Source organism: Lithobates pipiens, unplaced genomic scaffold (assembly GCF_037356315.1).
Source record: "Lithobates pipiens isolate NorthernLeopardFrog02 unplaced genomic scaffold, aLitPip1_a1.2 Scaffold_22, whole genome shotgun sequence".
NCBI classification, from domain to species: Eukaryota; Metazoa; Chordata; class Amphibia; order Anura; family Ranidae; genus Lithobates; species Lithobates pipiens.
The window spans coordinates 97,789,852-97,816,768 of NW_027507784.1; the positions used below are offsets into that span (position 1 = coordinate 97,789,852).

A 26,917-nucleotide genomic window follows, 5' to 3' on the forward strand; every position below is an offset into this window, starting at 1 on the left:
CACCTGGAGTGTTTACAAAGGTCTTGGATCCCCCTTTAGCCAGATTAAGGGCTCGGGTATAACGATTCTAGCTTACTTAGACGATCTACTCTTCATAGATCAGTCGGTAGCCCCCTTAAACCAGTGTTTGGTCACCACAGTCAATTACCTGGAATGCCTAGGTTGGGTTCTCAACCTAGAGAAATCCTCCTTAAAACCATCAAGGAGATTGGAATACTTGGGTCTGATCATAGATACAGCTCAGAAGAGGGTGTTTTTGTCCCAGGCTAAGATCAGCTCCATAAGGGAACTGATTCAGGTGGTCAAATCAAGGAAGAATCCTTCTATTTGACTTTGCACAATATTGTTGGGAAAGATGGTGGCTTCATTCAAGGCCGTTCCTTATGCTCAGTTTCATTCGAGACTGCTGCAAAACCGTATCCTGGCAACTTGGAACAAGAAGGTCCAAGCTCTAGACTTCTCAATGCCTTTATCCCCAAAAGGGCGTCAAAGCCTCAGTTGGTGGGTAATGATCAAGAATCTCCAACAAGAAAAATCCTTTATACCAGTTACCTGGAAAGTGGTAACAGATGCCAGTCTCCTGGGCTGGGGACCAGTCCTAGAATAAGCGTATGTCCAGGGAAAATGGTCCAAATCAGAAATGACCTTGTCCATCAATATTCTAGAGATTTGGGCAGCTCGTCTGGCCATGAAAGCCTGGACGCTCGGATTATGGAATTGTCCTGTCAGTATCCAATCCAACAATGCCACATCAGTGGCCTATATTAATCACCATGGGGGCACCAGAAGTCATGCAGCCCAGAGAGAGGTGAATCATATCCTATCTTGGTTAGAAGACAACATTACTTGCCTATCGGCAGTCTTCATTCCAGGAATAGAGAATTGGCAAGCGAACTACTTGAGTCGCCAACAGTTGTTCCCGAGAGAATGGTCTCTTCACCCCGACATCTTTCTATCAATATGTCAAAGATGGGGAATCCCAGACATGGATCTCTTTGCATCCAGGTTCAATGAAAAGTTCAACAACTTTGTATCAAGGGCAAAGGATTCGCTGGCATGTGGAACAGATGCCTTGGTTTTTCCATGGGATCAGTTTTCACTGATCTATCCGTTCCCTTCTGTTTTGTTGCTTCCACACCTTCTTCGCAGGATCTAGCAGGAAGGGAAGGAGGTGATTCTTGTGGCCCAGGAGATCTTGGTATGCAGAGTTTGTAAAGATGGCTGTAGGGGACCCATGGACCCTACCACCGTGGCCAGACCTTCTCTCGCAAGGTCCAGTATTCCATCCTACCTTACAAACGCTAAATTTAATGGTTTGGCTATTGAGACCCACATTCTGAAAGACCGTGGGCTGTCAGGTTCAGTAGTTTCTACTTTGGTTAATGCTAGGAAGCCTGCCTCCAGAGTTATATTATAGAGTCTGGAAGGGATATGTCTCCTGGTGTGAATCCAGGGGTTGGCACCCCAGGAAATGTGTAATAGGTAGGATCCTTGAATTTCTACAGATGGGATTGGAAATTAAGCTGACCTTGAGTACTGTCAAAGGCCAGGTGTCGGCCTTATCTGTATTTTTTCAAGGACCACTTGCTTCGCATTCTCTGGTTTTGTAGCTTTATTCGGGGGTAACGCGGATTAATCCTCCGGTTAGGTCACCCCTGAACCCTTGGGACTTGATTTTAGTCCTGTCGGCATTACAAAAACAGCCTTTTGAGCCGAGACGAGATATTCCCTTGGTCCTTTTTGACAAGGAAATTTATTTTTCTAGTTGCCATATCTTCTGCAAGAAGAGTATCAGAGTTGGCTGTTCTTTCTTGTAAAGAGCCATATTTGATTATAAGGATAAGGTTGTATTACCCCCCTCATCCTAAATTCCTACTTAAGGTAGTGTCAGGTTTTCATTTAAACCAGGATATTGCTCTTCCTTCATTTTTTCCAGAACCTCGTTCTGTGGAAGAAAGGTCACTACATTCTCTTGATGTGGTGAGAGCAGTCAAGGTCTGCTTGAAGGCAACTGCTCAGATTCATAAAACAGATGTTGTCTGTGTTGCCAGAAGGTCTTAAGAGGACAGACCGCATCACCTTTTCATATTAAAGCGCACTTCCTGGGCAGTGCATCACTAAGCCTACATGGCTCAAATCTGCAAGGCTGCAACTTGGTCTTCAGTCCATACATTTACCAGTTTCTATCAAGTTGATGTAAAAAGTAATGAGGATATCTCCTTTGGGCGCAGTGTACTGCAGGCAGCAGTACAAGTCCTTTCACACTGGGTCGTTTTTACAGGCGCTATTACACTAAAATTAGTGCCTGCAAACAGACCTGAAACAGCCGCTGCTGTGCGCTAGCAGGATGGTAAAAAAAGTCCTGCTAGCAGCACCTTTGGAGCAGTGAAGGAGCGTTGTATAAACCACTCCTGCCCATTGAAGTCAATGGGGTACCGCGGCTATATCGCCGGCAAAGCGCCTCTGCAGAGGCACTTTGTGGTGGTTTTTAACCCTTTCTCGGCCACTAGCGGGGGGGGGGGGTAAAACTGCCCCGCTAACGGCCAAATAGCGCCGCAAATCTGATGGAAAATCACCACTAAAAATAGTGGCGCTTTACCGCCGACGCACTTCCCGTCCCAGTGTAAAAGGAGCCTAAGTGGCCTACTTTTGTTGGCATTGCTTTGGGACATCCCACATAGTAACTACTATGGCTCTGTGTCCCGTGATGTATGAGAAGAAAATAGGATTTTTAAAGCAGCTTACCTGTAAAATCCTTTTCTTTTGAAGTACATCATGGGACACAGAGGTCCCTCCTTTCTTTTTGGTATACACATGTATTGTTTTTCTACAAAACTGAGGTACTCACAGTAGTGGGAGGGGTTATATAGGAAGTAGACTGCTTGTGCTAGAGTGTGCCAGTGTCACTTTCTGTCCCATAGCCAATACGGGAAGTGAGAGTAAATCGCTGCAAATTAAGGGAATCCATTGGGGACCCCCAAGTCACCAAAAATAGTGTCCCCTTTTACATAGTTGCATAGTAGGTGAGGTTGAAAAAAGACACAAGTCCATCAAGTCCAACCTATGTGTGTGATTATATGTCAGTATTACATTGTATATCCCTGTATGTTGCGGTCGTTCAGGTGCTTATCTAATAGTTTCTTGAAACTATCAATGCCCCTCGCAGAGACCACCACCTGTGGAAGGGAATTCCACGTTCTTGCCGCTCTTACAGTAAAGAAACCTCTACGTAGTTTAAGGTTAAACCTCTTTTCTTCTATTTTAATGCGTGGCCACGAGTCTTGTTAAACTCCTTTTTTTGCGAAAAAGTTTTATCCCTATTGTGGGGTCACCAGTATGGCATTTGTATATTGAAATCATATCCCCTCTCAAGCGTCTCTTCTTCAGAAAGAATACGTTTAGTGCTCGTAACCTTTCCTCATAACCAATATCCTCCAGACCCTTTATTAGCTTTGTTGCCCTTCTTTGTACTCGCTCCATTTCCGTTTGAATTTTTCCCCTCCTATTTTCCGGGTCCAACCCAAAATTTACGATTTATCTCTTACTTTCAATTATTATGATTAAATGGGACAAATAAGGGGATGCACCCTCTCTAACCGTGGCACAGGCAGCAAAAAAAAAAACTAGACGGGTGTTCTTATCTCTCTCCTCTCTATCCAAAACTAAAAAAAGAATTTTTTTTTATTTTTTTTTGCCTTTTTTAGGCTGGGTTCACACCGCTGCGGGTGAGAGATCCGGATGTGATTCGCACCGCACTGCAGTGCAAATCACATCCGATCTGTCTGTGCGATGCGAGTTCAGCCATACAGATAGTATGGCTGAATTCGCATCGCACCCGCCGCAAACTCGCACAGGACCCTTTTTTTGGTCCGCAGCAGAATCGGATCGCATGGGTGTTCACACCATGCGATCCGATTCCTGTCCGAGTTTGCAGATCGCACTGCGATATGCGGACTGATCTGGGGGTGTCATTAAGATTTCATTGACACTCCCAGCAGTCCGCATAGGGCAGTGTGAACTGCCGGCAGGAGGCATGCGATGCGGGAAAACGCCGCAGATTCGCGGCGTTCCCGCATCGCTATGGTGTGAACCTAGCCTTAGGTGTACTTTGGGCTGAACCTTATGTGCACATAAAGGACAGAAATACATGCAGTTCTATAATCGTGAATACATCCTTAAATATATATATGTTTTATTTTATTTTTTTTGCACACCCTGTGTTCAAATTTTAAGCTGCTATCGGCCTCTGGAATGGGGTGGCAGGAAGTAGTAGTACAAAGCCAATCCATTCATGTGCTGACAAAAACATGTTGATAGGAGAGAACAGAATGACAGAGATGAGCTCATCCCTGTTCTTCTCTCACTATACAGACACTGGCTGGGGCTGGTTTACAACCAGTAGGTTGAATGATACTGGCTAAGGACTTCTAGCAGCCAAAAAAAAGTATCGCAGGGGATTAATCTCTGGATTGGAGTTGAATATTGCAGGGCAATCTGATTTTGGTATATTATGTTTTAACAAGCTATTCATTTTATCCTATTTTTGGCAGGAGTTTTGCTTTAAATATTGTATGTTCTGTTAAACATTTAATGAAAAACATTTTGAAGATGACTATCCTATAAAACTCTATAGTGGACTTTTAAAGCAAATCTTATCTTCAGCATGCCTGGGAGCTCTGCCACGCAAATACCAGCTGCAGATGCTGAATTCAGAACTTCAGCCATATTGGTTCATGAAGTGAAGCCTCACTGACAAATGGTGATGCAAAATAGGCCAAATTTTCTTCTTCAGGACTTAAAACCTGGCCATTATATTATGTTATCTATTCTGAATCCTCTATGATCCAGCTGAAGTTATGTTACCAAATTCTTTTGGTCACTTGCCTGCCTTCATGTATTGGTGCTAGCGATGGTCAAAGTTTTGGGGTTACAAGTATTTCACTTACTATTTACCCGTGTTCTGTTACTAACAGAAGTATGCAGTTGTGGGGCACTTGTAGATGATTGGCAGGCATTAGCACCCACCAAAAGCAACAAGGGGCTTAATTCCTGCTGCTCCATGTGTACACCTTTTGACTGCTGCCTCAGCAGCTAAAGAGGGTAGGCATTGGGGGTGGTAAAACCAACCCCCAACTTTACTTGTGAATTAGCCCTAAGGGTACCATTGGCAAATGCAACTAAGGGCTCTTTCACAAGTGCAGCAGGCACTGCTGCTCCTCTGGAAAACGATCCAAGTGTGTTCGCCAGAACAAAAAAATCCCCCTATATAAATGGGATTATAAGTGACCACCAACACCACGCACAAATCAAAAACATGAATATTTTATTAACAAATGCAGAACAAAAGATACACATAAATACGTTAAAACCAGAGGGACTACTAAGCAAACAGTGTCCCAATGGTGTAGCAAAATGTTATAAAAACATAATTGCATAAAAAAAAAAAAAACAACCAATAAATATTAATCATACTCTAAGCTGATGACCCCACACCCAACGCGTTTCTAGTTGCTGAAAACTTTCCTCGGGTGAAGAGCAAAAAGTTGGGTGGTAAGTTGATAATTCTGAGATATTAAATCAAAGATAGATGTATTGGGACCATTCCATACAAATGCCTGTCATTGGTTTGTGTGGCTTTGTCCCAGACTGGTATTTGGCCATGACTACTTCCCTTTTGGTCCACCCTTCCCAATCTTCTGTGTAAAGAAAGAACAGGTTGCACAAATCTGTAGGTGCCTCAATTCTCATATACAAAAGGTTTTACTCAAAATAAGCAAAAAGCCTCAATAGGCTCAAGATTTGCAAAGAGAATGTGCCCGCAGGAGAGACTGAAGCCAGGGGCTCGGCAATACGGCCCATAGATTAATTGACAAGTCACAGAGTGTTTCCATGTATGTGGCAAAGGGATGTAGCTACAGCCTATTGAGGCTTTTTCAGCAACTAGAAATGCGTCGGATGTTGGGTCATCAGCTTAGATTATGATATTTATTGGTTGTTTTTTTAATGTAATTATGTGTTTATAACATTTTGCTACACCATTGGGACACTGTTTGCTTTAGTGGTCCCTCTGGTTTTAATGTATTTATGTGTATCTTTTGTTCTGTATTTGTTAATAAAATATTCATGTTTTTGATTTGTGTGTGGTGTTGGTGGTCACTTATAATCCCATTTATATAGGGCGATTTTTTTTTTTTTTTTTTTTTTTTTTTAATGTATCAGGGATGAGACCACCGCACCAGAATCTTTTGATCCACTGAGAGCCCCCTTCTCTCTTTCGCAGTGTGTTTGTCAGGTGGTGAGAAGGCGATATGGTACCTCCTCGCCACCTGATTTAAACTTGTTATTGCCGAGCAATTAATGCAATTGTAGCACGGTAGTACAGCAATTTAGAGGTTTAAATTGGATGTGAAGAGGGGACACTGTGCCCGGTGATCTTTGACTTCTCTCATGTTGTTCAGATAGATCTCCACCTCTTTAAGGTTGCCTACCCCTGGTTTAGTGTATTTGTATGTTTTTGATACACCTTTACCAAGTGATATTGGTACTTAATAGAGAAGTGTGTGTGTGTGTGTTCTGTTTTTTTTTTTTTTTTTTTTTTACCCATCATACTTTCCTAGGTGGATGCAGCATCCACCTAGGTCCCATCTTGATCCAGCGATGTTGCACGAGAGTCCACCGTTGTCTGGGACCCTCCCTTCTGATTAGCTGAGACAGACAGCGGGTGCCATTGGCTGTCAATTAAAGTCAGTGAGCCAATGAGGAGAGAGGAGGTGGAGCCGAGCCTCGGCTCCGTGTCTGAATGGACACACAGAGCAGCGGCTCAGCTTGGGGGGGGGGGGTCGTCCCATAGGGAGCGGGTTACCTGAGGAGGATCTGGACTGCTCTGTGCAAAACCACTGCACAGAGCAGGTAAGTATAACATGTTCATATCCAGGAAGGGCTTACTATGCTATCACTTTACTATAATAGCTACCTGGTAAGTGCATTCATAGAATGTATAAAAACTGTATTTAATATGTCCAGTTGAGGTAAAAATCACAGCCGTAGTCAATACTTTTTGGTGGCTCTGCAATCTCCCTTCATCTAAAGTGTGCAAAATTATGGATACATTTATCTATATGGTGCATAGTTTAGTTGGACTAATGAGTTTCTGAAATGTATTGGGTACTCCTGTGACTCTTGCGTTTCCAAATAAAAATCAATTGAATCTATTAAACCTGCCCACACCGAACAACTGTACTATTATTTTCTCTATCACCTCAGCCCCCACAGTTATTACCGTCTTTTAACCGCTTGATCCTCCCTTCTAGATTGTTGTCCTCTGATTCCTCTTGTATCGGATTGTATTGTAATTGTACTGTCTGTTGGCACTATATAAATCCTGTATAATATATATGTTATTTTTAAACCAAAAAATAAGACTTTAATATCCCTTTAAGCTGGCCCTATATGATTATTATTTTTTTTCATCCACACAAACGAGGTGGATGGAGGAATTCCCCCTGCCCGGGACATTGTATCCTGACAGCAGGACTCCGTGCTGACAGAATACACCGATCAGCAGCTGAACACACTTATTGACAAAAGTTTTCCAACTTGTTCATTTGATAGAAGTAATTCTAGCAGTTGACTTTTGTCAAACAGGGGTGGCCAGACGCTGATTGAAATTTGGCCATCCCCCGTCTGAACCAGCCAAATTTGTTGCATCTATGACCACCTTTTACAGTCCACCTTAATGACGATGTTTAAATTTTACTTTTTTCTTAATCTTTTTTCAGATTTTGCAAGCGTCACAGAGTTAAATCTAGCTCATGTGTTCCTGCCGTGCCACAAGATTTACTGGTGATGACTGAGCTGGTGATCCCTCGCTTCATCTTCTATCTAATTCAGTACTTAAGAGATGGCTACAGTGAGCCAGGTAATTATGTATGAGCAATAATGCTTTGATTCTTGTGTCTTTTATTATATTTTAATAATATTGAAATCTAACCACTTTCTAGTTTTGGATGGGGTAGGGAAAAGTTAGAACTGCTGCTTGACCTCACAAACTGCCAGTCAATGGTTGTGTATGAGAACAGTTTATGAGGTCATACAGTTGACAAGAATAAGGAAAGGGATGGTCGGAACTCAGGATGACATCCATAATAGTATTTCTTTATGTACAGAGCTATAAAACAGCCTACGCGTTTCAGACGTTGGTCCGTAGTCGGGGCATACAGTTGACAAGCCAGCCTCTCAGACTTCAGGTGACTTTGGATTGCATCCGCAATGGCTGTTTCTACTGTTCTGTTCTGATATTGAAGTTTTGCTGGAGCACTGGACACTAGTATAAAGGATAATTAGCAGGCATGGAGTGAAGGCAACCTTCTGGTTAATTAGTATACGCAGCATAGGTCACCATAGTAGTAATACATTTTTTTTTTTTTAAAGTGAGAGCACCAGTGATTTTTATTTGATCCATTTGATTTTTATTTGGCAAAGTAATGCCTCGTACACACGATCAAACAATCCGGTGGAAAAGTCCGGCGGACTAAAAGTATTTTTGCACTCCAATCTGTCCGCCGGACTCACATTTCGGCGGACAATCCGGCCGTGTGTGTGCTAGTCCGCCGCACTTTTGAAATGAACAGACTTTTCCCGCCCGGAGAAAAAAAGTCTCCAGCGAAGGAGGCGTCGCTGGCCCCGTCACCTGGTATGGACTTAAAGGGGAACCCCTACGCCGAAAAATCGGCGTGGGGCTCCCCCCCAGGTCCGTATCAGACCCTTATCTGAGCATGCTACCCGGCCGGCCAGGAAAGGGGGTGGGGACAAGCGAGTGCCCCCCCCCCCTCCTGAGCCATACCAGTGCCCTCAACATGGGGGGGGTTCCTTGAGGAAGGGGGGCTGCGCGGCCCCCCCACCCCAAAGCACCTTGTCCCCATGTTGATGAGGACAAGGGCCTCTTCCCGACAACCCTGGCAGTTGGTTGTCTGGGTCTGCGGGCGGGGGCTTATCGGAATCCAGGAGCCCCCTTTTAATAAATCGCTCGTCCCCACCCCCTTTCCTGGCCGGCCGGGTAGCATGCTCGGATAAGGGTCTGATATGGACCTGGGGGGGACCCCCACACTGATTTTTCGGTGTAGGGGTTCCCCTTTAAGTCCATACCAGGTGACGGGGCCAGCGACGCCTCCTTCGCTGGCCCCAGCTACCTGGAGACGCGCTCAAAATGAGCGGACTTTCCTCCGCGTGTGTGGGCGAGTCCATTCATTTCAAAAGTACGGCAGATAGTCCAGCGGACTTAGTACGCTTTATTAGTCCGCTGAAAAATTGCCGTGTGTGGGCAAGTAGCTCGTTCGGAAAGTCCGACGGACAGTCCGCCAGACTAAGTCCGCCGGATAGTCTGCTACGTGTGTATGCGGCATTAGTTACTGGAATACCCAATACATTTCAGGGGTTCATTAGTCCACCTTCATCAGAACTAAACAATGCACCATATAGGTAGTATATCCATAATTTTGCACTCTTTAGATGAAGGGAGATTGGAGAGCCCTTAAAAGTATTGAGTACTGCCAATGGCGCCGCTTATGTTTCTCAGCCAATCAGGAGGGAGAGTCCCAGATGGCCTAGGGACTCATGGACATCGCTGGATAGAGATGGGGCTGAGGTAAGTATTGGGGGGGAGGAGACGGGGGCGGCGGCTGCTGCACACAGAAGGCTTTTTACCATGATGCATAGAATACATTAAGATTAAAAAAATCTTCTGCCTTTGCAACCCCTTTAACTACTACATATGTCCACGTTTTTTAGGCGTTGATGCAGTAGCAGCCATGAGCTTGTTTCTGTTTTTCCTTAGACGGCTCCTAATTTTAATGTAAAAGTTATCTGGGCGTCAGTATAGTGACGCCCCCCTCAAACACTCCAGGATCTTTGCTTAAATAGTCACAGTGGTGGTCAGGGGGTACGTTGGGGGTCTAATAAACCCCTGCTGTCCCCATAAAGAGAAAATATCAAATGAAGGCTTGTTAGAAATAAAGTTTATATTTAATGTGATTGTAGCCGTATTAGTGCAATTGTGACAGAGAAAATTGAGTACTGTCCGTGATACTTTTTTTATTTGCACTAACATACAATTTTTCAGGACAAGCTTTCGGGTATGTCCCCTTCTTCAAGGTCCAAGCAGTACTGATTTACAAATTTTTAAGCAGAATGTAAAAAAAAAAAAAAAAAAAAAAAAAAAAAAAAAAAAACACCTCTGAGGGAAAGAACAACAAAAAAAAAAACATACAAATCAATGGCAATAAAGATAAGAGAAGAGTTAGTGAGATAAGACAGAGGGAGAGCTATGGAATGGAGGGGGGGTTGCTAGTCACAGAGGGGGTTGTAAAACTTTAGTATAATGAGTAAGGAAACCTATATCTAAATTCAGGCCATTATTTTTTGTGTCAAAAAGAATTATCATTCTTAATTCAAAGGTTTTCCTTTCCTGGATAGTTCTGAAATTCCCTTTAAGAACTAAAACATTGAGGTCTTCTATAGTGTGGTCCGGTTGTGAGAAGTGATGTCCCACAGGTGTACATAGACTGTCTTCTTTATGTTCCTTGATGGTATGTCTGTGTAAATTCATCCTCGTTTGCAACTTCTGTCCTGTTTCACCAACATAAGATCCTTTGCTGCACCTTTTGCATTGGATGAGGTACACAACATTGCTGGAGGTACAGTTGTAAGATCCCATGATATTGAAGGTCCCGTTTGTGTGTGTGACACTTTTGGATAGATTGATCTGGTTGCATAGTTTGCAGCGCTTTGTATTGCAGGGTTTGCTTCCATTATTTGTGTCATCATAATCAGAGTGAAGTTTCCTGCTGATTAGTTTGTGTCTGAGGTTGGGTGGTTGTCTGAAAGCCAATAATGGGGGTTGTTGGAATATTCCTTTCAAAGTGTCATCCTCTGTTATAATGGGTTGTAAATCTTTGATTATCTTTTTGATCCCTTCTAGTGTTGGGTTGTATGTGGTGACGAGAGGTACTCGGTTATTTGTTTTTTTCTCTGTGTATTGGAGGAGATTTTCTCTTTGGGTTTTCAAGGCTGTGTTTATGCTGTTGTTGATGGTTTTCTCTTTGTAACCTTTCTTGTGGAAGGTTACAAAGGTTACAAACAACCCCCATCATTGGCTTTCAGACAACCACCCAACCTCAGACACAAACTAATCAGCAGGAAACTTCACTCTGATTATGATGACACAAATAATGGAAGCAAACCCTGCAATAAAAAGCACTGCAAACTATGCAACCAGATCAATCTATCCAAAAGTGTCACACACACAAACGGGACCTTCAATATCATGGGATCTTACAACTGTACCTCCAGCAATGTTGTGTACCTCATCCAATGCAAAAGGTGCAGCAAAGGATCTTATGTTGGTGAAACAGGACAGAAGTTGCAAACGAGGATGAATTTACACAGACATACCATCAAGGAACATAAAGAAGACAGTCTATGTACACCTGTGGGACATCACTTCTCACAACCAGACCACACTATAGAAGACCTCAATGTTTTAGTTCTTAAAGGGAATTTCAGAACTATCCAGGAAAGGAAAACCTTTGAACTAAGAATGATAATTCTTTTTGACACAAAAAATAATGGCCTGAATTTAGATATAGGTTTCCTTACTCATTATACTAAAGTTTTACAACCCCCTCTGTGACTAGCAACCCCCCCTCCATTCCATAGCTCTCCCTCTGTCTTATCTCACTAACTCTTCTCTTATCTTTATTGCCATTGATTTGTATGTTTTTTTTTTTTGTTGTTCTTTCCCTCAGAGGTGTTTTTTTTTTTTTTAATTTTTTTTTTTTATTTTTTTTTTTTTACATTCTGCTTAAAAATTTGTAAATCAGTACTGCTTGGACCTTGAAGAAGGGGACATACCCGAAAGCTTGTCCTGAAAAATTGTATGTTAGTGCAAATAAAAAAAGTATCACGGACAGTACTCAATTTTCTCTAGAAATAAAGTTAAATTTAAAAAAAAAAAATGGAAAAAACTTAAAATAATGCACAAAAATAGCAAAACAAATATGGAAAAGCTGCCCCTGTCACACCCACTAGTGTAAATGCAGTCTTGGGCTGCACACGTGTATGTAAACTGCAATTGTACCACACACACACGGCACACGCATTTTATATCGCCGTGAGCACCAAAGCAAAAGCAGTAATTCTATGTTCCTTGTTTATGGTTGACTCTCAACCAACCTTTTTCAACCAGGGTGCCTTCAGGTTTCTTCAAGGGTGCCTTGGCAAAATCCCTTAAAATTGCCCATAACGTGTACACAAGTCATAGGGTGGCTCAAGCCTGCCTTTTAGTTACACACAGCCACAGGTTTTCATTGTGCACCATTACAACCTTCTAGCTGACGACGTCCTAACAACCAATGACATCATCAGCATCCTTGTTTGCCCCTCCCCTGGCACTCTGTATTAGCACTGTGGTCACATTAGCTGAATGAGGGAGAGAAACTGAAGGAGATCTGGAATAATACCATGCTTCCCCGAAAATAAGACCTACCTTGATTTTCCAGGATGGCTGCAAAATAAGCCCTACCTTGAAAATAGGCCCTAGTTAAAGTCCTTGTAAAATCATGTAATCCCATACTGTAAAAGGATTATATAATGTCCAGTGTGTGTCTTTATGTAACTTTATTGTAGAAAATACCTTATTTACAGTGCTGCTGGGTGCTGATGTGGCCTGTCAGAACTCTCCTCCTTGCCTCCCAGCTGACGTCAGTGGCCCCTCCCTCTGCAGCGCTGGGAACAGAGCTTACGTCAGCGGGAATCTCTGCATCTCCCACCGCAGTGTGGAGAAGAGCTCCAACGGGTCACGTGAGCACCCATGTTGCATAAACATTTTACACATACTGGACATTATATAAATAATTTACAGAGCATGTTAAATGATTTTACAAGGGATTTAACTAGGGTTTATTTTGGGGATTACAGAGATGCTGAATCGTGAGCTGACAGGGAGGGAGAGGGGGAGAGAAGACGGCACAAATAAGGCATCCCCTGAAAATAAGCCCTAATGCATTTTTTGGTAGCCAAAATTAATATTAGACCCGGTCTTATTTTTGGAGAAACATGATAGTCAGTACCAGTTTGTAACGTTGGGTGTCTTACAGGTGTGGATGTTGTCGCTATATCGCTTTATGTAAAACTATTTGTTTAGTTTTTTTTTTTTTTCATTTTACGAAGGCGTGCCTTGAGATTGCCCATAATTTTAAAGGGTGTGTCATCTTTTAAAAAATAAAAATAAAATAATGTTTAGGAAATGCTGCCCTAAACTAATGAGCCGTAACGTTGCTGACCGCACCACCTGTTGATAATATTGGGTGTCATCATTTTTCACACTATTGTGGGTGTACACAATTTAAAGCTTGACTTATTTGACTATATACTTATTTGACTGAACACTACATAATTGTTTGTAAAAAAAAAAAAAAAAAAAATGGGGATTAAATTGTGTTAATAAAATTATTATTTATTTTTTTTTCTTTCTGAAAGTGTACATTTTGAGAAACAGTTATGTAAATATCGTGTTCGTGTGATAAAATGTAACTACCTGTATATTCTCTCAGATCCATTTTGTTGCAGATGAATTTTGAAAGCCAGCAGGGCCGGTGGGCACAATACAATAGTTGCATCGAGAGATTTGTTTATCTGCACTGTATAGTGTGGGTGTAGAAATCTGGTGTTTGTGTTTTTTTTTTTTTTTGTTTTGTTTGTTTTTTTGTTCAGCCAGTGAGTATCGCCGCTGTACTTTTTATTCTCCTTTTGTGGGTAAGCTGGTTGGTTGTAAGGTCATGAGATTATGTAAAAGTAAATGCAGCTTTTAGGATTCCTAAGCTGTTAAGTACTGTAAAACTTTGTTGGGTTACCCTTAGTGTGTGTGTGTGTGTGTTTTTATTTTTTATTTTTTCATTCATACAGTTTGACCACCACTTTCACACTGGGCGGTTTTCAGGCGCCTAAGCCGTTACAAATGGCCTCCGCTAAGAGAGCCTGAAAACTGCCTCTCACTGCAGTGTAACTTTTCACACTCGCCGGTAATTTTTTGGCAACGTCCCGCAAAGTCCTGCAAGCAGCATCTTTGGGGTGGGTTGGGAGCACTGTAATTAGCACTCCCAAACCACCCTGCCCATTGCAATGAATGGGCAGCGCTTTGAAAGTGCCGCAAAATTTTGCTTATTCTGCTCATGTTTACTATAAACGTTTACAAGTCTATACATTTGAAATCTATTGCAGAAATGCCAGTTACTTCTGCAATACATGGAAATCTTTCATAAATGGAGCAGTAGTAGTGATAAAAGCTTTTGCCTTCTTCCAGCTCTGACATCTGTGTTTGTGACATATTTCTTGTGGGAAGTTATACAGATTGCAAGGTTTTTTGCTTTGGCTTGTTAAAGATCTGTCCTGTTCATCTGAATATGTGTTTTTCTTCCAAGACTTACAGCTGAAAATGAACATCGTGAATGTTAAGTTGCTAACTACAGTTATAGTTTTTGTATTCAGTAATAAACTATGACCTACATGATTTATAGGAGTCAAGTAGCTTATAATTCTTAAGGTAGAACCAAACCTTCATCAATGCCTACCGCTTTGATTTCCAAAGAACAACCTTTCAGCAGCCCCCCCCCCCTGTAATGCAAGGGTTAAATGCTCATTAACTCCAAGGGATGAGGTTTAGGGCATAATATCTTTTCCTGGCTCAGCCTCATGCCAGTAACCTTGGATCAACTCTGCCCCTTGCTCCCTTATAGGACATCCCGGAGTAGATAAATAAAAAGGCCACCAGTACCTGTTGCAGGTGTCCTTGCTTCGGACGTTCCTGTTTCGCGTTACCCTGCCGTTAGTCCCCGCGGTGGATGGTCCCTTGTTGGGGGTAAATCTACCTGATAGAGTGGGTGCTCCTGGTGCTGGGGTAGGCACAGGCATAAGATGCTTTACGCCCGGTATCTAGAGCAGCCATCCTGCGTCTTTTTTGCCATCTCTCTTACCTTTCACTTTTCTGTGGCTGTTGCCTAGGCTTCGATTCCTGTAGCAAGGCTGACAGAGGTGGCAAGACTCAATGCAAGCTAGGTGCCGATCGATGACGCCATTGCTTGCTGTGTCCCTGCGCTCTTCTAAAACGAAAAGCATTCTTTCCCATCACTCAAGTCGTACTTCTGATGGACGAAAAGACTGCGGTTTCTTATGTGATGAAGCTCGGAGAGCGAGGATTCTGCACCTTCTTCAAGTCACATCGGAAAGCTTTGAGTTTGCTGGACCTGTCGGCAGCGTACCTTCCGGGTTCTCAAAACTCCCTAAAAAGTTGGCTAAGCTACAGATTCTTTAGCCACAGGGAATGGATGCTGAACCCGAAGAATCTGTCTGAGATCTTCGCACAGTGGGGGACTCTTGAGGTGATTCTCATACGACTCCAGACAATTGTCAGACCCCACAGTTTTTCATCCGCTTCTTTCACCCACAAGCTCTAGCCCAGGATGCCCCTTTTCCAGAAGTGGCACTTCAGTCTGGTATACATCTTCCCTCCAACAGCCTGATTCTCAAGTCATTGCTGAAGATTGTGAAGGAGGAATCGCCCCAATCTGGTCGAAGAGGCCATGGTTCTCCCTTCTTTGTCACCTAGCAACGGGCCCTCCAATCGGATTGCCTCAAGCCTGAGACCTGCTTCTCCAAAACGTCCAGTTTCATTCAGATCCAGCTGGACTAGCCTTAACTTCATGGCAGTTGAAAGGAGCAAACTCGGGTGCCTTCATCTTTTCGTTTTTTGGGTCATGCCAACCTCCCTTTTGGCAAGGAAGATCTCAACCAGGTATACTTACTGCCGAGCATGGCAGAGATTGGAAGATTAGACTGTTCAAAAAGGATTTTCCTTTCATTCCCCCTCGGTGGTCAATGTGCTGGGATTTCTTCAATCGGGACTGGAATTAGACCTAAGCTGCAATACCATTAGGGCCAGTTCACACCAGATGCAGTTTCATGCAGTACTGTTTTTTTTCTGCACCAGTACAGTCAGTTCCGGTCAGTTTCTGCACCTGGAACTGACTGCACTGGTGTGAACTAGAGCCATTGGAATACATGGAAAACACTGCATGCATTTTTAGTGCAGAAAAAAAGCACACGGAACTGAACGTACCTGCGTCTGGTGTGAACTGGCACTAAAAGTACAAGTTTCGGCATTGACTGACACTTCCTGGTCCAAGGAACCTCCTGTGGTCTGATTTGTAAAAGCAGCAATTAAAATACCAATACATCTGATATTTCGATTGTGGGATTTTCTGTTAGGTCTGAGGGAGTTGCTGAAGTCTGTTTTGCTCTGGATTTGAGCTGTCCGTTATTTTACCTCACCTGGAAGACGGTGTTTCTTACAGCTAATGTCTCAGCTAGGCGAATCTGACATTTCTGCATTCTCCTGCAAGGAGCTGTACTGCACCTTTTTTCTGGTCAAAGTGGTGTTAGAGCCCTCTCCAAATTTCTTGCCTAAGATTCCCAGAAGTTCCACTTTAATTGCCAATCGGTTTCTTTTAAACCCTCAACACCGAGCCCAAAGGTTCGGATTTGCATAAGTTGGATCTAAACTATGCTACAACGTGTACGGAGAGAACCGAATCATTCCGAAAGTCTAGTGCTCTTTCGTATTTAAGTTGTGCATGCCAGCTTTCCCCAAGATCAGCTCAACATGTATGGTAAGGGTGTATTCAATCAGCTTACTCGCAGGAAGGCCTCTTCCTCCTTAAGAGATTCGGGCACACTGCTCTGGTAGTTTTCTTCCTGCTGGGCAGCCTGGTCCAAGGTCTCGATGGATGTGATCTGTGGGGTGGCAGGGCTGGAGTTTCCCTAATACCTTTTATAAGGCATTACAAGCTATATGACGCTTCCTCCCAATTGATATCATGGGAGCTTCTGTGTTGTCTTTTGCTTTGTCTAAATAATACATTTAATTCTAAGCAGCACCTGGTGTTGGTAGTTTTGTTTTACTCCCTCCCTGTTACTGGCATGAGGCTGAGCCAGGAAAACAGAAAATTGTTACTGCTCTGCCTCCTGCCAGTACACACCCTCCCTAGTCCATCGCAGGCTATTTACAGAACACCTGCACCAGGTACTGGTGGCCTTTTTATTGAGCTATTCAGGGATTTCCTATACGGGGTCAAGGGGCGGAAATGACCCAAAGTTACTGGCATGAGACAGAGCCAGGAAAGGAAAATTACATTAAGTACTGGTAACAATTTTCCATTATTCATCAATTGGGCAGGCTCCTTCCATAATCTGTGTGACTGGTCCCCTGAAGCCTCCTCTATTAGACACTCTGTTCCGTGTACACACACTGACATAAAGTACAATACAAGACCAATAGTCTTGCATTGAACATGTAGGTGGTCCTCCAGTCGGGTGAAGATAGAGAGAGATATATATATATATATATATATATATATATATATATATATATATATATATATATATATATCTCTATTACACTGTAATATTATACAAAATGTATAGTAGTGAGTGTAAAGCTTGTATAACCGTTTAAATTTACTGTCCCCTCAAAATAACTCAACACACCACTGGCAACAAAAAGTGAGTTCACCCCTAAGTGAAAATGTCCAAATTCGGGGCAATTAGTAATTTTCCCTCCCCGTTGTCATGTGACTCGCTAGTGTTACAAGGTCTCAGGTGTGAATAGGGAGCAGGTGTGTTAAATTTGGTGTTATCAATCTCACGCTCGCATACTGGTCAATGGAAGCTCAACATGGCACCTCATGCCACAGAACTCTCTTGGGGTCTGAAAAAACCCATTGTTGCGCTACATAAAGATGGCCTGGGCTGTAAGATTTCAAAGGCCCTGAAGCTGAGCTGCAGCACAATGGCCAAGACCATATAGTGCCTCGCCATGACCGTCCAAAGAAGTGGAGTGCCTGTTGCTCAGTGTCATATCCAGAGGTTGTCTTTGGGAAATAGACATATGAGTGCTGCCAGCATTGCTGCAAAGGTTGAAGGGGTGGGGGGTCAGCCTGTCGGTGCGCAGACCAAACATCGCACACGGCATCAAATTGGTCTGCATGGCTGTCATCCCCTTCTAAAGATGATGCACAAGAAAGCCTGCAAACTACAGTCAAGCATGGTGGTGGGAGTGTCATGGTCTGGGGCTGCAGGAGTGCTGCTGGCACTGGGGAGCTACAGTTCATTGAGGGAACCATTAATGCCAACATGTACTGTGTGTGACATACTGAAGCAGAGCATGATCCCCTCCCTTCAGATACTGGGCCACAGGGCAGTATTCCAACATAACGACCCCAAAAACCTCTCCAAGGCGAACACTGCCTTGCTAAAGAAGAGGGTAAAGATGATGGGCTGGCCAAGCATGTCTCCAGACCTAAACACTTTAGCATCTGTGGGGCATCTTCAAATGGAAGGTCGAGGAGCGCAAGGTCTCCAACATCCACCAGCTCTGTGATGTCATCATGGAGGAGTGTTAGAGGACTCCAGTGGCAACCTGTGATGCTCTGGTGAACTCCATGCCCAAGAGGGTTATGGCGGTGCTGGAAAATAACGGTGGCCACATAAAATATTGACACTTTGGGCCCAATTTGGATATTTTCACTTAGGCGTGTACTCCCTTTTGTTGCCAGTGGTTGGCTGTGTGTTGAGTTGTTTTGAGGGGACAGCAAATTTACACTGTTATACAAGCTGTACACTCACTACTTTACATTGTAGAAAAGTGTCATTTCTTCAGTGTTGTCACATGAAAAGATATAATAAAATATTTACAAAAGTGTGAGTGTGCGAGATCAAGTAATATGCAGTTACACCAGGATGGATGAGCTTCCTTGCCTGGTCAGTTTGAAATAGGAAAGCATGGGAACTGGCAGGATTGCCAAGTATTTTACACAGAGGAAGCAGTAGAGAACAGAATACTTTTTTCATACAATCACATGACAAAACAGACATCTCGGATCAGAAATATGAAATGTTGGGGTAACATGCACTGTAATGCCTAAAACCAGTTTTTCAAACTTTACAACTACTTGTGTATCCAGTTAGATTATACCCTTTTTTTCAGGACAAATTGGGCCTTTATTTTGATGGTAAATGTTAATGGGTATCTCCTGTTTTGTATTTTATCAAAGTAAAACGAGTTATCAACTGCCCCTGAACTCTCCTCTGTTCTCTTATTTGTCCATGTACACAGGGTCGTTTACGGTCGTTTCTAGGCAGTTGAGTTTTTAGAGGCATTTTTTGGAACGCAAAAAAAGAGTTCAGGAGCCGAGTTTACAGGCATTTCAAGCACCAAACGCTTCTAAACACGGCTTAACATGGCAACTCTCGTTTAGCCATGTTTAGTTTACAGGCGTTTTACATTTTTGGCCATTTTAAAAATGCTTCTAAATGAAAGCGCCGCTAAACGCGGCAAAACTGACGTTTTTAAATGTGGGTTACTAGCTGCCAAGTTAAATTGTTCGAGAGTTTGTAAAAACATCATGTGTACATGAAGCCTAAATGTAGCTGTTTCTTGCCATTACCATGACGTACCAAAGAAAAAACCCGAAACAAATTCTCCTACTCCTGACGATTGTAGAGATACCATGTATACTGTGTGTGAATATTTTGTTATAGCCTTTGTAGGCTCAGAAACAATTGTACCTTTCCTTTCTTTCCTTTCTTCTTCTACTAAGGGAGGGATTTAGTAAAACTGGAACACTCAATCTTGTGCAGCTGTGCATGGTAATGCACAAAATTGCAAAATCTGGTGCAGCCCTGCAAAGAAACCTCTCTCCAGTTCAAGTTAAATTGGTAATCGCACACTGAGGCTGGGTTCACATTGCAGAGATGCGGGAACGCCGCAAATCCACTGCGGGTTCCCGCATCGCATACCTCCCGGTGGCAGTTTACACTATGCGAACTGCTGGGAGTGCCAGTGAAACGTTAATGACACCCCCAGATCAGTTCACATATCGCAGTGCGATCTGCAAACTCGGACAGGAATCGGATCGCATGGTGTGAACACCCATGCGATCCGATTCTGCTGCGGACCAAAAAAAGGGTCCTGTGCGAGTTTGGGCTGGGTGCGATGCGAATTCCGCCATACTATCTGTATGGCTGAACTCGCATCGCACAGAGATCGGATGTGATTTGCACTGCAGTGCGGTGCGAATCACATCCGGTTCTCGTCACCGCTGCAATGTGAACCCAGCCTAAGATCCGACTTTTCCCTGACTTGAAGTTCGATATGCGTCGGACAAAACGATGTTGGGGTCCCCCCCAAAATCCATAGCCCCACCCGTTCTTCTAAAAAAGAAAAAAAAAAAAGTGTCAAAAAGAAACGCAGCACACAGTGTGTTAAAATAATTTATTAAGGTTCTCTGGCGACAGTGGAGAAGACCTGCAAAAGAACGTGAAGACAGCAGGAGGAGACCCGGCAGAAGACAAAGGAGAGGGCTAGAAGACATCAGGGGAGAAGTCTGAAGAGGCGCACCTACCCGCCATGTTGAGGGCATGTGGCCTGGTATAGTTTGGGAGGGGGTGGGCGCTTGCTCGTCCCTGCCCCTCTCCTGACCTGCCAGGCTGTGTGCTCGGATAAGGGTCTGGTAGAGTTCCCCTTCAAGATCATCAGAGCACAAGTCGCATGTCAAAGTCGGATCAGTCAAGACGGCGATCCAACTTTGATCCTACTTCAGCCCATTGAATATCACTGAAGTCAGATCAAAGTCGGACTTGTGTCGGACCAGTTAAGACGGCTCCCATAGGGAAATGTTGCTTTTCACACATCATGCGACATGAGCTCCCGATGTCAGAGCGTTTGTCGTACCAGTGTGAACCCGACCTAATACTAAATAAACAATGTTTTATTTTTTTTTAATCCTACCTAAAACACTCTGACCCTAACCTTGAGCCTGACCCTGGCACTGACTTAGATGAAACCCTGGTCTATTATTTTTTGCACAACTGTTCAAGAGGAGAAAATACAGGGGCAGTCTGTACAGTAACTGATCAATGTGGTAGCCAGTCACAGGCTAACACAGTGACCATGTGATCGATAGCTGGTCCTCCCAACATATAATCGTCAGTATGAGACCCAAAGCTGCTGGTGACAGCTCAGTATCTGTGCTGGGAGCATGCTATGCAGCACAAACACAGGTATGCACATATGCCACTCTACAGAAAAAGACCCCTTTCAGTGAAGCTGCATATATGCATTTGTTTGACGGGGAGGGGTTAGTTAAAATGTAAGCTAGGTGGAGAATTTGTCCCATTAGTTCAGTTTCCGTGACTCTGTTACAAAATTAATAATGCTAAAATGTTGAAAATGAAGAAGAGATAATATACATTTCTGTCCTGCTGCCAACACTGCCAGTCTTACTTGGAGAATCCTCTCTATTTGACACACTTTTGGAACAGTCGGATGCCAGTTCTCTACTGCTTGCTTTAGGTCTTGTGCTGACCCCTACATTTCTGCATGGTACAGCAGTGATTCCTTCTTTAATAAAAAAAAAAAAAAGATTTATCCAAAAGTTTTAGATAAATAGGGACAAAAAAGTAATAAATATAAAAAACCCAACACAAAACAAAAATGGGGGGGGGGGGGGGGGGGACGACAGAAAAATTGAGCTGCCTCGCAGGACACCATAGCATTAAGCATATAGAGCAACTCTAACATGTACAGGCCACATTCATAGCCATTGCATAGGCAGGCTGCTCCCATGACCGGGACTCAAAAATGAGTAGAGCTGTCCTTAGAAGCAAGAAAGGGGTACATTACTTCTATCCACTTAGCCCAGACCTTTTCAAATGTGCAGGGGGCATTTTGTAGGGTATAGGTATTCATTTCAGAAATCCATTCCATACGTTTACCATAGGAGGATTGGAGGAAACCCTATGAGAGGCAATTCATTTATGTGCAATTAATAGCGACCTCAGAATGACTAATAAAGCGTTTTCTTTATTTTTTAGCTGTTTTGTTATTTTTGGCATGTATGCTTTTTATTTTTATTTTTTTAATTTTTTTATTTTTTTACCAGAGTCCTCATCTGATAAAGACCTCCAGAAGATCCTTCAGGCTTTGGAACCTCAGATCTCCTTCCTGGAGGATTTAACCAAAATGGGTGGTGCGATGAGATCAGTTCTTACGCAGGTTCTCACCAATCAACAATATTACAAAGATCTTTGCTCTGGTAAGCTTGAGAACATTTTTTTTGTATATTGCATGTAAATTTTACCTTAATTACCTTAATTAGATTTTTATCTTGTAATCCCCTACACAGCAGTACTTGTATCAGGAAAGGGGGGGGGGGACCTGGAAGCCATGCTGGTACATGCTGATAAGAAGCAAGAGCAGATATGTTGCCCCATTAGGTTGCTGGGCGCTTTCACGGTCTATTAAGCCAGCTGGAGGTGAAAGTTGACCCTATTGTATTCATTAAAGCGGAGTTCCACCCATGGAGTGAACTTTACATTATTCAGCAGCAATAAACATAACCAACGACATTTGGATTTTATTTATTTATTTTACTTTTTCATGCCTGTTGCTATGTGGTGCCTTGTAATCTACCCCTTCCTCTCTGCTGCTCCTGACGTCATTTTCCTCGGTGCCTGCCACTAGTGCTCCTGGGATATGTGTGTCATAATTTCCCAGGAGTCGTAGACCGCGCCGAGGGCTACAATCACAATATTTCAAAACCGTAAGTGAGGCAGGCAAGGGTGGTTTATCTTTGTTTCCATCACAATGAGGTGGGCACTTCCGACTAAGCCACCCATTGTGATGGCAACCTGTGTAGTTTCCTGTACCACTACATTCTCTTCTCGCGCATGTGCGAGAACGGACGGTGCATGCTGGGAATACACCGGATCCCAGAAGTTTATGCTTGTGGGTTTCGCCTGCCCACAAGTAAGATGGGAATGCCTGAGCAGGAAGGATCAAAGGTAACTTTTTAAAAATAAAATATGAATAAATGCTGCACTAATGAGAAGACTAACCAATGGTAAATATACATTATGTAATGGTAAGAGATTTAAAACATATATGTGGTAGGAACTCTGTTTTAAAGTGGCTGTAAACCTCAGACATGAAAGCTCAACAAAGCTCTCTAGTGTTTTCTTGCCTCTCTAAAGCATGAAGTGGAATTTCTATCTGATGTATAATTCCTCTATCAGCATGAGTCAATTATGACAAGTTTTCCCGACTCCAAGAGCTTAAAAAAAAAAAAAAAAAAATGAGGGACCTCAAGCACACAGCTTGTGATTGACAACTTCAGCTCTGTTTCTGTATGTTGTATAAAGGGGTGTGTGTCCTTTTTCTCTTGAATCAGCTCTTATAACTGTAACTCCAGCTCCTCACCCCTTGCTTTGTGAGCCTGTGAAAAATCCTTTTGACCTGAGTGTTACAAGGATGTACAAGACAAATGGCTGCAAATAAACAGGTACAACTTATCTCAGGAGAATTTGTTTCACCTCCTGTGTATCACCCAAGGCCAGTCACTTCACTGGGTATAGGTAAGGGTTTATAACCACTTTAACTTTGTAAGAAGTGTCATCCACCTGACTGTCGTTTGTAAACTTTCGAAGTGGATATGCAGAAAGACACATCACTATATTCAGTGTTTTCAGCTTTAAATAAAGTGTTTAATTTAACAGCCTAAAGAAGCAGTGGTGACGTGCAGGAATGTTGTAAGTACCTCCATTCAAATAAATCACAGGATTCCTGTGAAGTCGCTTGGATCCTAAGCCCTAAATTGAGACTAAGCCCTACTCCTCCCAGTGCTAAGCCTTTTCCTTGTCTTTCTAATGTTGGAACATTATTGGGCAGTACAGCATCTTTCATTTGATAGCACATTGACATTGGGATTGGGCTGGCTCTAGACTTTTGCCTTGTGGTAACATATGTTACCGCAGCATGCATATGTGTTGGTGTGTCCGTATATTCTCAATGGCACCCCCAGTGCCCTGAAATGAAAGAAGACTGCAGCACAATGTGCGATAATGCACTACTGTGCATAGTGGTGCACCCTTGTCAGGGGGAAGGGGCAAAGTGGTTTAGTCTGGTTTTTGGTGTGCTGAGTTGCTTTTTAAGCCAATTAAACACTTAAAATTAATGAGCTGCTTAAACATAATACTGATTAACATGCATTTGGTAATGTACCACAAAGATGTAAAAGTGAATATAAAGCCTAAACATTTTAAGCCTCTATGTATTCTGTGCATTAAGGCAAAATGTGTTTAGATGGTAGTATTCCCCCCTCTCCCCTCATACTTCACTGAATCCTCATTTGATCCAGCATTGTGCCCATCTGCAGTGGCTCTCTCCCCTCACTTTCTGATCTCACAGGTTTCACTGGGCAGCTGAAGCCATTGGTTTCTGCTGCTCTCAATCAAATCCAGTGATGAGGGGGCGGGGCCAAGCCACACTGTCTGTAGATGCAGGCAGCAGGGCTTGTGAGTGAGTCTGCACAAGTGTCCCCATAGGAAGTCTCTTCCTATGGGGGCACTTGCCGGAGAGTTGGAGCCAGAAGTGCTGGTGGGGAACCCAAGAATAGGTGGTTTGGAGCCACTCCGTGTGACTCCATTGCACACATCAGTTATGTATAAACCTGTTTTGCATTTTAGAATCGCTTGAAAGTTCCTCAATATTGAATTAGAGGTGTTAAAGTAGAATTGTTTTTAATAGTTTGGGTCAGGTTGACCCAAATTAACTATTTCCATTACATGGTGATGTGGCAGCTGAGTGCGCTGTAAAATACTGTTGTAGCATTAGCTACTTATACGGTAAGCTTCTCTGTGTTATGGCAGCAATACGGATTACTTTCCATAGCTGTAGTATCAGTGAATACTAGCTTAAACTAGCAGAAAACTGTAATTTAGAGTGCGTCTTTAAATAAAACTACCAAGGAATATATAATTGCTTAAAAAGTGCCTACTTTTTATCTTGTACGCATTTTGGACCATATCAGGTTCATTAAGATCGAGCATTAAATCCTCGATAGAATACCAGAGTCTAGGTTTGTCTGCTGGAAAAGCAGAGTGTGAACGTATATAGTGTATCCACAGGCTGCTAATGATACAAGGTGTGAACGGTACTTCATAAATCCTGCACAGTAAGCAGCAAGGCAGCAGTCTCCACTATTCCTGTGGGAGTCAAGATGACAGTATTATGATTAACTGATATGACACTTGGCTCCGCAGGTTGTTAACGTGTGAACGTTAACTCTATTAAGTTCATGGTTTGATGTTTTTTATCAGTCTCTTTCCACAAGTGAAGTCTTATATTTTCACTGCAAAGAATTAAATATTAGATGTTTTCCACATGTGTTTATTTTAGGATTACCTTATTTTAAAATTACTGAAGAGTTTTTATTTTCCTTCCTTAGATATTTAAGTATATGAGATTTTGGATTTTCTGCTGCTTATGTTCAACCGTAAAAGGTTTAAGGGGGGACATTAAAAATGCCAGGGGGGACAGATGATGGGATGTCAGCAGGGGAGTGTACAGGGGTCACTAGAGTAGAGGACATGTTCAGGTATTTGACAGCCGCCCCCCCCCCCCCCCCCCATATCAAAAATATACAAAAAATTTTTTGCTGAAAATCCACTGAAATTGTTATTAAAGGGTACACATGAAACCTAACAGTCGCAGGTCCTGATTTAAAACATGTGCGGGTGCAGATGTTGGCCCAAACACAGACTGTGTGCATTTGAAGCCACTAAACCTCACCTGCGCCCTGTGAAATTGGAACCTGTGACTTTGGTCATATAGCTGCTGTATACGCCTAGAGTAACGGGCTGCAGCCACAAAAAAATTATTTTTTAAATAGACGAAAAAAAGAGCTCCTTTTTTTTTAATTTTATTTTTTATTTTATTTTTTTTAAACTATAGGTACAAAATTTTACATTACATTATTAATGGTTGTTGTTATAATAGAAATACAAACCCAGCAGGAAAAATAATAGCCAAGGGCAAGGATTAGTTGGGTTTGGTTAGATTAAGGTAAACTAAGGGTTAATAAGATATTTTTTTACTAAAGTGCACACATTTTTATTAAAGTTATTTTGAACGGACATCATGCAGAAGGGAGATCATCCTTTTACTCTGCAGATGTATGAAACCGAGTAAAGTATCAATGTTGTGTGCTTTTATTTTTTTTATTTTTTTAATCATGTTTTATTAAGGGTTTACAAAAAAGTAACACAAAAAATACTTTTTGGAATAAGTAACATCCGTGAGAAGTAGGCTCTAAAATAATGCTTCATTATGCTCACTGAGCCCCATCCCTGGTGTCATTCGGAGGAATTGTGTCCCTTCATTGGTTTGTGTGGGGGGGGGGGGGGGGGGGGGGGGGGATAATGTCCCATTGGTATCGGTGGATGAAACTGTGCACCCAGGCCACAGTAGAGACCCCTGGACTATAGCAAGACTTATCAAAAGGTGCTGTGCGTGTGCATATATCTCTATATATCTCCTTCTTTTTGTTTCATTTGACAGCAGCAACTTTCTGACTATCATTTTGACAACTGGGGAGCTTTGGCAACAGAACAAAAGGGCAGGGTATTTTATACCTAGCCTGTCCACTTTGCTGAAGTTTTTGAGTGTATAACCACTTGTTGACCAGGCCTTTTTTCTGACCTTTGTTGTTTAGAAGTAAAAAATCAATATTCTTTTTGCTAGAAAATTACAAAAATAATATATTGGAGAAAATAAAATGACGGTCTTTGCAATTTTTTATGCCACACTGCTTTTGCACAGCATTTTTTTTTTTAAACACAATTAAGAAAAAAATACTATATAATAATGAAAAAACAAAAACAAAGCACAATTGCTATTTTTTTTAGTAAAATATGAAAGATGATATGCAGAGTAAATAGATGGCTAACTTGTCGTGCTCTTGGAGCTGATTAA

The 26,917-nt window shown here is 42.5% G+C and overlaps 1 protein-coding gene across 4 annotated transcripts in view; it reads left to right on the forward strand.

Annotated features, from left to right (window-relative positions):
- UBR3 (ubiquitin protein ligase E3 component n-recognin 3) overlaps positions 1-26,917 on the forward strand; it is a 301,116-nt gene that overhangs the window by 24,747 nt on the left and 249,452 nt on the right. For all 4 annotated transcript variants that reach the window (XM_077447962.1, XM_077447963.1, XM_077447964.1 and 1 more), the window contains exons 2-3: positions 7,779-7,918; positions 22,050-22,202. In XM_077447962.1, coding sequence (XP_077304088.1) covers positions 7,779-7,918; positions 22,050-22,202 — 293 coding nt within the window. The remainder of the gene's footprint in view (positions 1-7,778; positions 7,919-22,049; positions 22,203-26,917) is intronic.